The 15,132-nt window shown below is 47.5% G+C and overlaps 2 protein-coding genes across 5 annotated transcripts in view; one reads left to right on the forward strand and one right to left on the reverse strand.

The window, feature by feature from the left end:
* Nucleotides 556-6,620, reverse strand: PNMA2 (paraneoplastic Ma antigen 2). Of its 4 annotated transcripts, XM_013982674.2 has the most exons (4): nucleotides 6,481-6,617; nucleotides 4,309-4,510; nucleotides 3,558-3,688; nucleotides 565-3,326 (listed from the first exon to the last, which is right to left on the reverse strand). In XM_013982674.2, the coding sequence occupies exon 4, from the start codon at nucleotides 2,804-2,806 to the stop codon at nucleotides 1,712-1,714; it is 1,095 nt and encodes a 364-aa protein (XP_013838128.1). In that variant the 5' UTR covers nucleotides 2,807-3,326; nucleotides 3,558-3,688; nucleotides 4,309-4,510; nucleotides 6,481-6,617; the 3' UTR covers nucleotides 565-1,711. The 4 variants fall into 4 exon arrangements, with proteins under 4 accessions (XP_005670502.1, XP_013838128.1, XP_013838129.1 ...); XM_005670445.3 differs by lacking the exon at nucleotides 4,309-4,510 and having other exon boundaries at nucleotides 556-3,326; nucleotides 6,481-6,620; XM_013982675.2 differs by lacking the exons at nucleotides 4,309-4,510; nucleotides 6,481-6,617 and adding an exon at nucleotides 5,597-5,745.
* Nucleotides 6,829-15,132, forward strand: part of DPYSL2 (dihydropyrimidinase like 2) — a 117,108-nt gene continuing 108,804 nt past the window's right edge. The window contains exon 1 of the mRNA XM_001927801.6: nucleotides 6,829-7,333. Coding sequence (XP_001927836.1) covers nucleotides 6,980-7,333 — 354 coding nt within the window. The 5' untranslated portion in view covers nucleotides 6,829-6,979. The remainder of the gene's footprint in view (nucleotides 7,334-15,132) is intronic.

A 15,132-nucleotide genomic window follows, 5' to 3' on the forward strand; every position in this document is an offset into this window, starting at 1 on the left:
TTTTGCTCAAGTGATCCAGACCCTTGGAGTGGGTCAGTCTACTATGGACAGCTCTTGAGGAATGTTCCCCCATAGCACCCTAGGAAAGAGGAAGAGAAGCTATTTCAAGAGGGCCAAAGGCAGGAGAAGTTTTTTCCCCTCTATACATCCATATAGTGAAAAATGACTCCAACCAAGAAATGTAGTATTTCACCTTTAGGTCATTTGACTCTTGGCAGAATAGAGGCTGGTGAATGCCTCTGTACAGTTACTTGTCTAGGCAAAGGAGTGGGAGGTCTCTGAGGAAACTGGCCTCCATCTGTCATTTCTTATATTTTAAAGGAGAAATCAATGAAGGATGGGCTGAGCTCTCACTCATCCTTGGAGACAAAGCCCAAGTACTCCTGATTCCAGCATTTTGCTCTCAGGTTTTTTTCTCTCTCAAAGAGTTTAAGACCTTTGGGCTTTAGCTTGATTTTCTAATCTTACCTCTCAAAAAATTTTTTTAGTAATGAAATGCCCTATTTAGGCGATGGTTTGTACAGAACCACAATACATGAAGCAGAAAAAACTCAGAATATTATCAGCAGGTATTTATTTTACAACTTCACATTTATAACATTTTACTTTGTATAGTGTCAATTCATGAGAACAATGAGGCCATGTTCATGAATACAAAAAAAATGCATAAAATCAGGGTGTATTGGATGAGTTTTAGCATCTTGATTGAACAGTATTGAAAAATATAACTTAGAAAGATAAATGATCACATAGGGTATCTTCTTTCTTAAAAAAATGCTTTTCTAACATCCCCAGGATGTTCTTCAGTTAAAATTATCCATGATCAGAAAGAATTTATTTGTTATCATCACTAGTAATAGTCAACAATTGCTGGCAATTTTATCAGAAACGTAATAGACAACAAACGTTCGAACTTACCACAAGTGCTAAAATGGTTTCTAATGCAAAGTTGTCACAAATTGACTGACAGATTATATATTTACTTGTTAGTGCAGGACTGTTAGAACAAGAAAGAGAGCATGCACTTACCAGACAACAAGCACTGTGAAAATAAATAAAAAGAGTCTCAATGCATTGAGGGCTTTCTATGTTCCAGACTTCATGCTAAGTGCTTAAAAGGCATGATGCCATTTGATCCTACCAATAACCCTATTCTATTATCTTCCCATTTCTTTCTGATGCAGAAACAGATGTTTAGAAAAGTTAAGCCACTTGTTTATTGTATATACAAAGCTGCTATGATGCTATATATCAGTTGTGTTGGAACCTTGCCTAGCATTTAACTGAATGATGCTCGTTTATACCTGAAACACACTTCACATCATAGAACAAGCACAGGTCTGATTTAAATACCCATGAGGTGCTATGGCTTCCTTAATCTATGGAAAGTTAAAGTAAGTTTGGATATGTGCTCAGATATTGCAAGAGAACTTTTCTTCCAACATCTGCACAAAATAAGTCAACCTGAAAACAAAGAAGAGCCTGTTGGTAAATGCCAGTCTGTTAAAATCTATGTAGGGGCCAAGAAACACTCAGATATGTTTTCTTAGAAAGAAGAATCAAGGAAGGAAGGAAGGAAGAATCAAGATCTGGCTCAAATGCTGTCATTTCAAATGCATACATTAAAGGAGAAAAAATATCTGAAAAGGTCTTAGCCTGGTAAGGCAGAGGCCCTACCCTGCCGGCTGTGGGTCCCCCTCTGGGATGGGCTTTACTCATCCGCCTCAAGATCCCAGTGGCCATAGCCATCCCCTTCATCCGGCTCTTCAATATTCTCGTTTTCGAAGGCGGCCTCTTCCTCTTCTTCCTCGCGGATCACCTTCATCAACTCCAGGAAGCTGGGAGGCGGCCCCTGATCTTTCAGCTCCCTCAGCCTACACCAGAGGATTTCGCTGAGGCTCGCCCCGGCCATGACTTGCTCCAAGCGGACCTGATCGGCGATATTCCTCGGGATGGCCCGCTTCTCCACCGCTCTCCGCAGCAGAGTTTCTAACCGTAACACGTAGGCCGAGACTTTCTCTCCTTCCTCCTGATAGGTCTTCAGGTATTTCACCTGGGAGGTCCTGCGGCTCTCCAGGCTTCCAAACACTTGCTTAAAAGCCTCCAGACACTCCTCCACACTTATGGACGGGTTGTCTGCCTGTACGATGTGCATGAGGTCCAGGGCAGGGCCACGGAGGCTTTCCATCAACCACCTTTTCTTTTCTGCCTCTGCAACCGGCCACTCTTTGACTATCTCGGTGGCCTGTTCCAACCAGATTTCAAAGGGCTCTTCCTCTGGGGCTGGCACCGCGCTCCCGGAAAACACTCTCAGTTTCCGGTACCTCATCGGGAGCAGAGGCTGGGGGGCGTGCGCTATTGCCTGTCCCAACAAATGGGCCAATAATTCCGGTGAGACACAGGGCACTGCCGCTGGAGACAATCCCTCATGCCCCAACGCTCGGAACATTCCTGAGACCGTCTGGCCCTCTTTTTCTAGAAAGAGGTTCAGTCTCTCAAGAAATTCAGTGTCCTGGTTAGGGGTCTTAAAGATCACTTTCCAAATACCCCCTTTTCCTTGAATCTCATTGGGGATCATGGAGACATCGGTATCCTCCAGAAACTCTAACAGCACAGCGTTGGCGTTCTCCTGCTTCCGGAATATTTTGCCGAGCAGTCTGTACCTGCCCAGCGACTTTAAAGTCTCCTGGAGGACCTCCTGAATCTCAGCCTCATCACAGTCCACCGGTATCCCCATAACCATCAGTGATTTCTGATCATCTGCACTCATGATTCTACACCAGTCCTCCAACAGTGCCCGCGCCATGGTCCCAGATATTGACTCGCTCTAAGTGTGGGTACCGGATCAGTTTGTGGGGCCAATAGAGACTGCCTTAGGATTGAGAAGATCCTGGATGTGCTTCTCAACTGATAACCCACCAGTGAATGGGTGCTGGGTCATTCCAACAGCAGCATCAGAGGCTTCTGGAACAATAACCCTTACTGCCCAGTGGCCAGAACTCGGCTCTTTCTGTTAGGTCTCCACACCTGACCCAAGGTGAGCAGTTAGTATCTCAGGACAGCACCCCAGCCCCCGCCTGTGTCTCCAGAGCCGGTTCCCTCCTGAAGCCACGTGGTGGGACTGCCCCACTGGAAAAGTGAGAAGCAGCTGCTTTCAGAGTGCTCTGGGGCTCTGGCACCTCACCACTCTAGCAGGTGGGGAGACGCCTCCACTCAGGCACCCAGAACTCCTGGAGGGAAGTCTCCCAGCAGCGTGGCTTGGGCTCTTGGGGAAACAATGGCCAGTTTTACCACACAGCTTTCTCCTTCCCAGGAAGCACCTGTACCTGGTTAGGGACAGAAGTGAGGGTAAACCAGGGATTCTGCCCCACACTGTATTTGAGTCAGACCTCTTCTTTGCTTATAGTGATTTTTTTGTTGTTGTTCTCTTGGGGACTTTCCTGCAAGCTGGCTTTCCCACCCTATGCTCACCAGGCATGCAGATTAATGGAGCCCTAGTTGTGGACAGGAAGATCTTTCCCACATGCAGAATGACATCAGGAGATGTGGCCAGATACCTGTTTATGTGTTTCAAATCATCCCATGACAGCCAAGGAGCTTATGTATTCAGCTTCTAGCACAAGATGTCACTCCATGCCACACAACGGCATGTCTGGGTGTTTCTCAGCGCCAGCCAAGCCACGCTGTCCTGTATAAATATAATTGTAGTGTAATTTTATGACCTAATGATATCCAAAGTGAAGACTGTTAATACACTTTTTCCAAAACATGGCAATCCTTCACAATTTAATTAAATCTACTAAACAATAGTGAGTTGCTTCATTTCTTTGATTAAAAAATCCAATCAGAAATCACTCAAACATTTAAAACCAACTGAACACAGGTATAAAATATAACATATAATACACTTTAATATAACATTATAGGTAAAATTTAATATAGGTTTAACAATTAGAAAAAACTTGTAGAACCAAATAAGTTAAACTTGGAATTATGAATTCCCTATGGTTATGCCTGGTCAGGTTTTGAAAATGCACAAGTAGGGGCCTTTCTTGCTATAAATGTTTCATTAGTAACATGATGCTTTCTTCATAGCATCTGAACTTGAATGGGTGATTTGAGGACAAAGAAAAATCGAGGAGGCACATCTGTGGTGAGCCGGTGGAGACTGAATAATGTAAAAAGGGAAGACTGTCTATCATCCCGTTGCTGTCATGCATCGTGGAGTGTGTGTTAAGGTGCCACAACTATTTTTTCCCTAAAAATCTCCATCACTCCAAATGGGGTCCATATGCCACAGATGCCAACCTGCAGCTACAGTGGCAGCTGTTCTTGCTGCAGGCACATTTCCTGAGTCCTTCTGGAAGGTGCTGAAAGTGGGGCATGTGCCAGAGGGTCAGAAGGGCAAAATGCTGGATCACGTCCTTGCCCTGCAGCCCCAGGGATCTGAACCCAGGGACTTCATCATGCCTCCTGTTCCTCTTCTAAGACGTGGGAGTGACCTTCCTCCCTGTTGCAATAGAGGAAACATAAGGTGGAAAAAGACACTGGGTACCCAGGAAGAAACAGCTCTAAGGTCTACATAATAATGGTCATGCTGAAGTTAGGCTATCTTTGGGTGTCTTCTTCTTCCAAAACCAGTCTCTACCTGCAATGCAACCTACCTTCAAGTTAAAAAAAATAAAAAATAAAAATAAAAGGCGAGTGAAACATTCCTGACACACAATAAAGCCACAGATGGAAATATTTGAATATAGGGGAAAATGTGAAAATCTTGTCCTTTCTCCTATAAAGACAGGATAAGGTCAAAAAGGAACCAGACTTCCAGGTGGAAGACCTCACTGGAATTGCTGGATCATTTAACTAGACAGTTACCTTGGGCAAAGCCTCTACATCTGTTTTCTACCCTGGAATCCTGGGAAGTGGTGACAATGAAACACTCATCTCAGGGGGCTGCTGGCAGTAGGAAATGGCGTGATTCGTGTGGAAGCATTTTATTCAAATGTGAAGCACATCTGGTGCTCAGTCCAAATGCCTGCCTCTGGTTCTCTCATCCCCTGCACATGTAAATTCCTCTCTCCTCCCTCCTCCTCTCCTTCTCATCCCCAGATGCCTTCCCACCTATCATGGTGGGCTTATCTTCAAACTGGGACTGGTTGTCCTCAGAATTTAACTCCATTTACCAAACTATCCATCACAATTGGGAGAGGCAGGGTATCCACATTTAACCCTTCCAGGGGTGAGGGATGACAATGGGATCGGATCTTTGGTTACTCTGCCCAGCAACGACACTCCTATGGTAGAGTGTTTTCCAGTCCAACCCACCCAGCTTAGTGAGCATGCCCAGAGCTCCTTCTCCAGCAGCCAAAGGATGGGCATCATTTCTGCAGGATTTTGCCACTGAAGAGAGAAAGGCAGGGCTGTAATCAATCATGGGCAGGGACTGAGACGTGGAAAGGACAGAGGGATAGGTGTAAGTAATAAAGAGCCCTCAGAGACTGTGTTACTGGCATACATTAAAATGCCCTCTGGATGCCCACTAAACCGGTGGTGGCTGTGGCTAGTCTACTGGCGCATGCACACCATGTCCCCATACCTCATTCTCCTGCTGGATTTCACACAGTTCTTCACTCATCACAGCTGGCACCCCATCTCCTTACCCTGCACTGGCCGCGCGCGCAAGAAGGCCTCAGGCACGAGGCTTCTGGCAACCTAGGAAACCCCGTGGTTCTGGCGCAGTGCGCAGCAGGGCGGGGAAATGAGGCGGGGCGCCCTGGGCGCTGGGTAGGGCTGGAGATTTGGGGAGTGGGCTTCAAAGAATGTCTTTCTCCCTTCTTTGCCGGGTTGGGGGCGGGGGAAGATGCATTCTGCTGGGCTTTTCTTGGCGCTGTGGCGCAATTACGGTATACGGCGCGCCAGTGTAGCGGTCTGCTCCCTCTCTCACTATACATCCAAGTTGCCGCGCTGGGCTGGAATTTGCAGACTACACTCTTTGCTACACTCCCACAGACCGTGGACCTATGTCTCTCTCTATATATACCGACTTCCTCCGCATTTGCTATGCCTCTCTGCATTTCTCTCCGCCACGCTGCGCGCCCCCCACCACAGTGGGTATAGTAAATGAGGAACTTGTTTCAATCTCTGCTCCCAGTAGCCCACCAAGGCCAATGGATAGACCGCGCCCTATATGGCCCCCACCACTCTGCGCAGCCTGCGCCATCCTTTCTCCGTCCTGAGTGCCGCCCCTTACCTTCCCGCTGAGTGTCCTGAGTCTACCAGTTTCTGCCCCTTTTCCTATCCATTAGCTCGCACTCGGGTAAGGGGGAGGGAACCCTCCACACAGTGGGCCCTCGCCCCTGGGCCAGCTCTGCATTGCGGTGGGAGAGAGGTGCCTGGGCCGGGCAGTTCGGGGAGAGGGGAGCGGGGGCCTGGGATGGCGCCCTCGGATCTTCGCCCCAGCGTGCCCTGCCCCATACTTACCCTGGGGCCGAGAGCGGTCAGCGGGCTTTCTGCTCCGCATCCATTAGCCGGGGGTCTGGCCGCTTCACTTCCGGAGCGTGGGGTCTGGGCGGCGCGGCCCTCCCCAGCTTCCCCAGCGCTGAGCTCCCCTCCCCAGCGCCGCGCCCCGCCCCCGCCCCGCCCGCGCCTCCCCCCACCTCCCGCCGCTGCTGGTAACTGGCAGCCTCTCGGTTCTTGCTGCCGCAGCGGCCACCCTCCCAACCCCAACTTTGCCGCTCGCGGGAGCTCGCGAGGCTGCGGGGGGCGTGGGCAGGGAGGGGAGAAAGCGGGGTCAGGGGGAGGGACCGGGAGGGGTGGGTCGCTCGCTCGCCAGCCCTCGTTCCTTTCTGTACACCTTGCGGTAGGCAGAGAGCAGCAGCCGAGGCAGCAGCCGGGGGGGATTTTTGCACAGAGACAGGCAGACTTAGGGACCCGCTGAGGAAAGAACGGACAGAGAGGACACTCCCCAAGCCCCCAAGCCATGGCAGAGAGGAAGCAATCCGGGAAGGCGGCAGAGGACGAAGAGGTCCCTGCCTTTTTTAAAAACCTGGGCTCCGGTAGCCCCAAGCCTCGACAGAAATTCTGTGGCATGTTCTGCCCGGTGGAAGGGTCCTCGGAGAACAAGACCATCGACTTCGACTCGCTGTCGGTGGGCCGGGGCTCGGGGCAGGTGGTGGCTCAGCAGCGGGACGTCGCCCACTTGGGCCCGGACCCGCAGCCGCCGTACTCCCGGCAGGGTCGGCGCGCCGGCGGGGAGCCATCTGTTGAATCGGGCCGGAAGGTGGAGATCCGGCGGGCCTCCGGTAAGGAAGCCCTGCAGAACATCAACGACCAGGTTGGTATGGAGGAGGGGCGGAGGTGTTCGAGACAGGACGGAGCGTGGGGCTCGCCCCTCCCTCGCGCCCCTTCCAGCTCGGTGAAAAGCCGAGGATCCCAGCGTGCCCACCGTCCTGCCCCACCTCGAATATCGCTTCCCTGCATGTGCACAAGCACCCCACCCTACCCGCCCCTTCTCCGTGCAGGGTTCGGAGAAGCTCGGGCTGGGCGGTGGGCGGCTGTGCGCCCACAAAGGCTCCCCGCGCTTCCCTGGGCCTGGGTGGTGGGGGTAGGGGTAAAGGATGGGCCTATCCCCGGCTGGGGGGTCTCTTGGTTGGAGGGGGAGGGGATGGGCCGAGGTTCCATTCTTCTTAAATCCTCCCGGGCAGCTTCCGATTGCAGCTGTGTCTGGCTGCCCCACCCTTTTTTGATGCAGCTCAGAGCGTGCAGTGGAGGGTTCGCGTGAAGGCCGGCGGGTTCCCCGGGGGTCGGGAGGGGCGGGGGCCTAGACGACAGCTCCCCGCCGCGCCCTGCGTACACTTCCAGCGCATCCCCTCTGTCGTCCTCCGCTCTCGCATCCCGAGCTCGGAGGCCAGGACCATGGTCAGCGCCTCCTCGGACTGCAAGCGAGAATCTATCTCGTCACCCTGACTTCTGTTTGCAGCGAGAGAAGAACCAGGGAGGAGGTGGTGTCACGCGAGGAAACCGCGACCCTCCTAAATAGCCCACGTGGAGAACAGAGTTCCGCTAAGTATCTCAGCAAGGGCTTCCCAGAGCGCTCCCTTCAACCTCCGCCACTATTTGGGAGGGGCTTTGGAGATGGGGACTAAGTGGATTATATTCAACGGGTAAAAAGAAAAGAAAAGGGAAAGCCTCTCACATTTTGAATGCACTTTCATAGATGGATTAGATTCCCTATAGTGTTAATGGGGAAACAAAGACAACCATTTGGTAAACCTGATTTCAGAATATGTTTATCATCTCTGGCAAATATGTACGGTGTGCATTTTAGGTGTAATAGTCTTCTCGCACGTTTTTTCTTTATCAGGGTGACCTTCATACTTGTGCAGATTTTCCCCCACAGCCTTAAATTCTCAACTGAGAAATTACAGTGTGAAAGGTTTCAACACTTGTTTGCTGGTTTTCTTCCATGCCCATTGATTGCTGAAGATGAGAAATCAGTCAATGATTGATTATTTGTTACCTATTATGTGCCTTGCTTTTCTGGGTAGGGTCAAGGTTAGCTATAACAAGTTCAAGGTGATTTCTCCTGAAGGGTCTTCCAGAGGAACTGGAAGTGGTCTCTACATATCCACTGAGCGATAACAAGCATTTATTCAGCATTCAAGTCGTATGCTTACAGTGAACCCATCAGAAAACAACTAAGGGTAGAAAATCTTGGTCTGAACAGAGTTATTGTTTCTTGATGTGGCACAGAGTTTTGCAGCTTTTGACTTTTATAGGACCAATTCTAAGGGAGAGAAACCATTTGCTGCCATTTGCAAATGACAACAAATTACTCGATTCCTCCTCCCCTAGTCCTGTCTTCTGATTTATGTGCATGAAAGGGGTATGCTATCCGTATTTCACTCTGAGTACCCAAAAGAACTTAATCCAAAAACCTGCTTTGTTCCAAGTGATCAGACAATGGAAGTAAAAGTTTCTAATAATCTGAAAGATAGGTGAGTGTGAAATACTTCCTGAGATGAGTACCTCGGGTGAGGGCCAGACCATGGTCTAGAGCATCATGGGTGAATGCATATCTTCATCTAAAAGCACTTGCGATAGTAATGCTAATGTCCTAAAGAGAGCAGAAAAGCGCCTTGAGATAGAAAGAGATCACTGTAAAAAAAAAAAAAAAAAAAAAAAAAAAAGACAGATCAGGGGCTACCCTTAAAATGATGGCAGTGAATTAAAACTCAGGTTTTACTGGGTTGAATAACACATCTCTTTTCCTGTCCACTGAAAGGCTTAGATGTTTGATCATCAGGCTACTTGTTTGAACACACTCTGAATTTAATAGACATTCTAAACTGTAAACCCTGGATTCATGGAGGGGGGAGATTTGAAGAGGATATACACCAGCCAATATTCCAGGCAGTTTTAGCTTCTGCAAACTCACATTTGCTTTCGGTACCCAGTTACTAGTAGCAGGACCATTCTGGCTTGGTCTTCTGGCAGCCTTCCCTGAATTTTTCATTTTCAGTGTTGCCTTCCTTATCATAGAAGGGCTGTTTCTGTGGGATTTGTTTTCATTCAAGACTGAGAACATTTACCAGGATCAGTAAATTTGCCAGGATCAGTGTTTGAGTATTTCACATCTATACAAGAGAGAAAAAAAGATTTGAGGTTTTGTGTGTGTGTGTGTGTACATATATAAAACAATGCTGATTTCCAAAACAAACCCACCATGTTGACTGAACTGAGTAGCCATTACACAGTTTTCAGCTAAAGAGCAGGGTAATTGCCAGTATCTCATTGCCTTCCTATCTGAAGCCCTGGAACAGACAGGGGTGGAGAAGGAGAGTAGGTGGATCCTGGGGCCCTGGTGGATCCTGGGGCCCCTGACTCATCCTTCTCCTCCTCCCATGAATCTGTATTTACAGGTATCAGTAGTGTATGATCAGAAGTGACTTAGTCCACCGAACTGATGCTCTGGGGGTCGTGCTGTTCTTCTAGCAAGGCTTTGGGAAGGGAGGGGAATAGGCTTCCTTAGCTCAGATGCCGCATGGCTTGTGGGAGGTGCGGGGACACGGAGTGTCTGCATTTGTATTTGCAGGGGTGAGCAGGTCAGTACTGGAAAGAGAAGAGCATGGCTTGGGCTGGGATGGTAGGTTGTGGAAAGAATGAGCCAGTGTAGTAAATGTGAATGAGGAAAGCTCTCTCAGTACTCTCTTTCTCCCTTGTGTTCTTGGGGATGTTCACCTTGGGCTGCAAGACAGTTAATTGACTACCCCTCAGGAAGGACTCTGAGCCTCTCTATTCAGAGAGCAGAAGGATAGCATCACTGGCCTCATTCCCCTTGCCAGTGTCCAGGGGTCCCTCAGCCTCCTCCCTTCCTCCTAGGAACTTCCTCCTTTCCATCTCAGACACAGTAGAGTCAGAACCAGCTGTTCAGCCGGCGTTACTGGATCATGAGAATCCCATCCCAGCCTCCTTTCTCAGCAGCAAACAACATACGTAGGCCAGAGTGTCAGAGGAGTGACTCTTTCCTTTCCTAGGGCAGGTACTGGTGAGTGAACCATACAAGAACTTGAGAAAATCCCACTGAACTTGAGAAAAGCCCCAGGTCTGTAAAATGCCTTCTGATACTCCCTTCCATTCTGTGTCCCCACCCTCTCCCCATGTTGAGTATCTCCAGCTCCGGGTGCCCAGCGATTCTGTTGCCCTTTTACTGTTCAGCACCACGGCCACACCATCCTGATGGTGATGTTTTTTCCAGGTCTTTCTTTCTCCAAAAGCAACGAGCTCTGAAATCACTCTCTTCCCCTTTGCCTTCCCTTTTTCACATTCAGAATCTCTTCCTTGTATTAATCTTAGCTAGAGAGAAATCCCAGTGATTGAAGGCATGCATCTCTTTTGTGAATAACCGATACACAAATTGTTCCCAGAGGTACTTGTTTGATAGTAGACTAGCCCGTTCAACAAAATGGACATCTAGGAGTTCCCGTTGTGGCTCAGTGGGTTAAGAAGCCAAAAAGTATCCATGAGGGTTCCATCCCTGACCTTGCTCAGTAGGTTCAGGATCTGGCAAGATCTGCCTAGAACTATGGTGTAGGTTGCAGATGACTTGGATTTGGTGTGGCTGTGGTGTAGGCCAGCAGCTACAGCTCCAATTTGACCCCTAGCCTGGGGACTTTCACATGCTGTGGGTGCGGCCCTAAAAAGACCAAAAAAAAAAAAAAAAAAAAAAAAGAGAAAAGAAAAAGAAAAAGAAATGGATGTCTAGTTAGTCCGACGGTGGTAGAGGTTTGGCGGGGAGCCTGGAACAAGGGGATTAATTTGATACTTTAGAGGTCACATTGTTTCAAGAGGCAGGACACGAATAAGAACATCTGTGTGTTCAGGATTCCAAAAAACCTGAGGCCCACCTGGGTTCAAAGGGAGAGGGATACTTGGGGAGAAGAAGGAAACCATAATTATTGGTTGCTCTTGATTTCCCAAATGATCATATAATTAGTTAATTTAAAAAGTGTGATGAAATACACATAGCAAAATTTACCTTCTCCATCATTTTTAGATGTACAGTTAAGTCATGTAAAATATATTCCTAATGTTGTGCAAACCATCTCCAGAAATTTCTCATCTTGCAAAACAGAAACTCTGTGCCCATTAAACCATTAACTTCCCATTCCCCCTCCCTCCAGCCCCAAAAGCCATCATTCTACTTTCTGTCTATGAATTTGACTACTCCAGGTACCTCATGTAAGTGGAGTCATAGTGTTTGTCTTTTTTTTTTCCACATGCCATCCTTGTCATGGCATGTGACAAGAGTTCTTTCCTTCTCCCTTCCCTCCTTCCTTCCTTTCTTTTTTGATCATGCCCATGGTGAATGGAAGTGCCCCAGCCAGGGATGGAACCCACACTGCAGCAGTGACACCACCAAATGCATAACTGCAAGGCCACCAGGGAACTCCAAGATTTCTTCCATTTTAAAGGCTAAATAATTATCCCATAGCTTGTTAAATGTTAATAAGCTACTGATGAGTGGAGAATTTTGTTCCTCGATGAATAAATCTGCAGTGAGTTCGTCCTGAGATGAAGGAAGAATTACATCCGGGATGAGATAGACTCACCTAGCCTGGGGTCCAAGGCCGGAGTAGAAGCAAACCCCTACCAGCTTCATAGCCTCTACCATCGTCCTCCCTGGTAGCTCAAGGGTTGAGAAAAGAATTGCTGTCATTGAACCTCCAGTGACAACATCTGGCCATGGCCTCTTGAATGTCACGTGGTTCACAAACTTACAGGCCATGGAAAATAGGACATTTTCCCACCCTTGGTAAAGACAAGCTAGGTATTCTTATGGGTCCCTTGGTGCCCGTGTCCCTCTCTAGTGCTGTGAGAGAAGGGAGGGTCAGAATGGATCATTTCCCACATACACTGCCACTGGATGTCCGAGCTTGAAGGAGACCTAATGATTGTTAAATCGCCTCATTTTGGAGGCGGAGAAAGTGATGCTCGAAAGACGGTGCTTCAGCCTGTGCAGCTCAGGTGACAGTCCCATGACTCAGATGAAAGCTTCTCACCGTCTAGTCTCACTGCAGTCCTTTACCAGTAAAACCTTGGTAGTTATGAAGCACTGTGTAAGTAGAACATACGCTTACATTCTAGATCCTGTATTTTAGAATGTGTGTAATATATTACTTTGTAACTTGCCTCAGTACCTTCTGATACAGCATTATTCCCTCTCTCTTGAGGTGTTAGTGACATTGCCTAATATGTTCCCAGGTCTTGCTACTTAGTTAAGTGTGTAAACTAGGATTTTGAACCAAAGTTTCCTGATTTTGTCCCTTGTTTCTTTCAAGACACCATTCTGTTGCTCAGTTCCATGGCAGAGATAGTTAGTGAACTTAAAGGTACAATTTAGTTTTGTCAGCAAAATGTTTCATATCTCATTAAACTGCGTATACGCTATGGGGTCGGCCCTGTGCTAAATGCTTTATGTGCATTATTATTGCTAAGACAACTCTATTTAAGCAGGTACTACTGTTATCCTTATTTTATAAAAGAAATAGCTGAAGGAGGAGTTCCCATCGTGGTGCAGTGGTTAACGAATCCGACTAGGAACCATGAGGTTGCGGGTTCGATCCCTGCCCTTGCACAGTGGGTTAACGATCTGGCGTTGCCGTGAACTGTGGTGTAGGTTGCAGACGCGGCTCGGATCCCGCGTTGCTGTGGCTCTGGCGTAGGCCGGTGGCTACAGCTCCGATTCGACCCCTAGCCGGGGAACCTCCATATGCCGCGGGAGCGGCCCAAGAAATAAGCAACAATAACAACAACAACAATAACAAAAAAGACAAAAGACAAAAAAAAAAAAAAAAAAAAAAAAAAAGAAATAGCTGAAGGTAAAAGGAACTTGCAAAGCAACTTGCTAACCAAAAGCTAGAGGCAGAATTTGAGCCAACATCTATGTGGCCAGAGAGCGTCTTAATCACCATGATGCACTGAATTGCTTTCTGTATTAATTATTCTGTTTTTATTTTATCTCCAAAGAATTAATTATTGCAAAAATAGTTCTGAGTACTTCTGTGCATGATTTTTTTTTGTTTCTGTTTTGCAATGTACTCTTTGAAGCCATTTATGAAAGAGACCATTGATCTGTCTTTATGAATGTGCCCTACACTGCTGATACCCTGTCCATCATTTTTTAAACACAAGGCATGGCTTCAAACATCAATGGGACAGAGGCCAACTCTGACAGTGTGAATGACATGCTTTCCTAAGATTAGAGCAATGTGTTGACAATGTGATTTTTCCATTTGATGTAAATCATCAACCACAAGCAAATAATGAGAGAATCAATAAAAGCATTGGCAGACGGGCTGATGGATATGGGTTGGGTTGATTGCAGGCCATGGCCAAGGCTTGTAGCATAAGCCAAGAGCTGTGCACAAATTGTGCCTGCAAGAGAAAGCACCTGGTCTTGAAGGTAACTTTGGTTTTGCTTTTGAGACATAGGACAGCTCATCCCAGCTCTGATTCTGAGGCGGCCCCATGTTGGAAAGAACTTGGGCTGGGAGTTAGGAAAGACTAGGAGTCAGGAAGCCCAGCAGATAGGCCTGGCTTTGTCCTCAAAAGCTGTGCTACCTTTACGATCACCTACCTGGGGCTGTGATTGGGCTGGGCCTTAATTTTTAAGGCCCCTTCTCCCATTTCCACTAAAGGCAGCTGTGTTGTCCCTGGCTCTTCTTTTTCCTTTTAAGAGAAGTAAAATCCCTGTAACATAAAATTCTCACTTTAACTGTTTTAAAGTTTACAATTCACTGGCTTTTAGTACGTTCACAGTCGGGTGCAACCATCACTACTATCTAATACCAGAACATCTGCATCGCTCCCCAAAAAACCCTGTATCTATTAAGCAGGCATTTCCCAATCCCCCATCACGTCAGCCTAGGGTAACCACTAACCTACTTTCTGTCTCCATGGATTTTTCTATTCAGGCTGCTTCATGTAAATGGAATCATAATATATGGCTTTTGTGCCTGGTTTCTGTCACTTAATGGAGTGTTTTCAAGCACTTCATTCTGAACAATAGTCCACTGTTTGTATAGACCATGTTTTACCTAGCCACTCATCAGTTGATGGACACTTGGGTTCTAGTTTTTAGCAATTACGAATAATACTGTTATTAATATTCTTTTATGAGTTTCTGTTTAAACATATGTCTTTGGTTCTCTAGGAGTGGAATCATTAGGTCATGTGATAATTCTGTGTTTAGCTTTTTGAGGCTGCACTATTTTTCATTCCCACCAACAACATACAAGGGTTCTGATTTCTGCACATCCTCCACAATACTTGCTATTTTTCCTTTTTTTTTTTTAGGCCAGTGAAGCATTTGGAGGTTCCCAGGCTAGAGGTCTAATTGGAGCTGTATCAGCCAGCTTTTGCCACAGCCACAGCAACGTGGGATCCGAGGAACATCTGTAGCCTACACCACAGCTCATGGCAATGCCCGATCCTTAACCCATTGGGCGAGGACAGGGATCAAACCTGTGTCCTCATGGATACTGTTGACCATGGTGGGAACTCCCCCTTTGCTCATTTAAATCAAGTTGTTTGTCTTTTCCTTGTTGAGTTGTAAGAGTTCTTTATATATTC

Source organism: Sus scrofa, chromosome 14, assembly GCF_000003025.6.
Source record: "Sus scrofa isolate TJ Tabasco breed Duroc chromosome 14, Sscrofa11.1, whole genome shotgun sequence".
NCBI classification, from domain to species: Eukaryota; Metazoa; Chordata; class Mammalia; order Artiodactyla; family Suidae; genus Sus; species Sus scrofa.

Excerpts from the sequence above, each read along its gene's own strand:
- PNMA2 (XM_005670445.3), bottom strand. The coding sequence starts at position 2,806 with ATGGCGCGGGCACTGTTGGAGGACTGGTGTAGAATCATGAGTGCAGAT.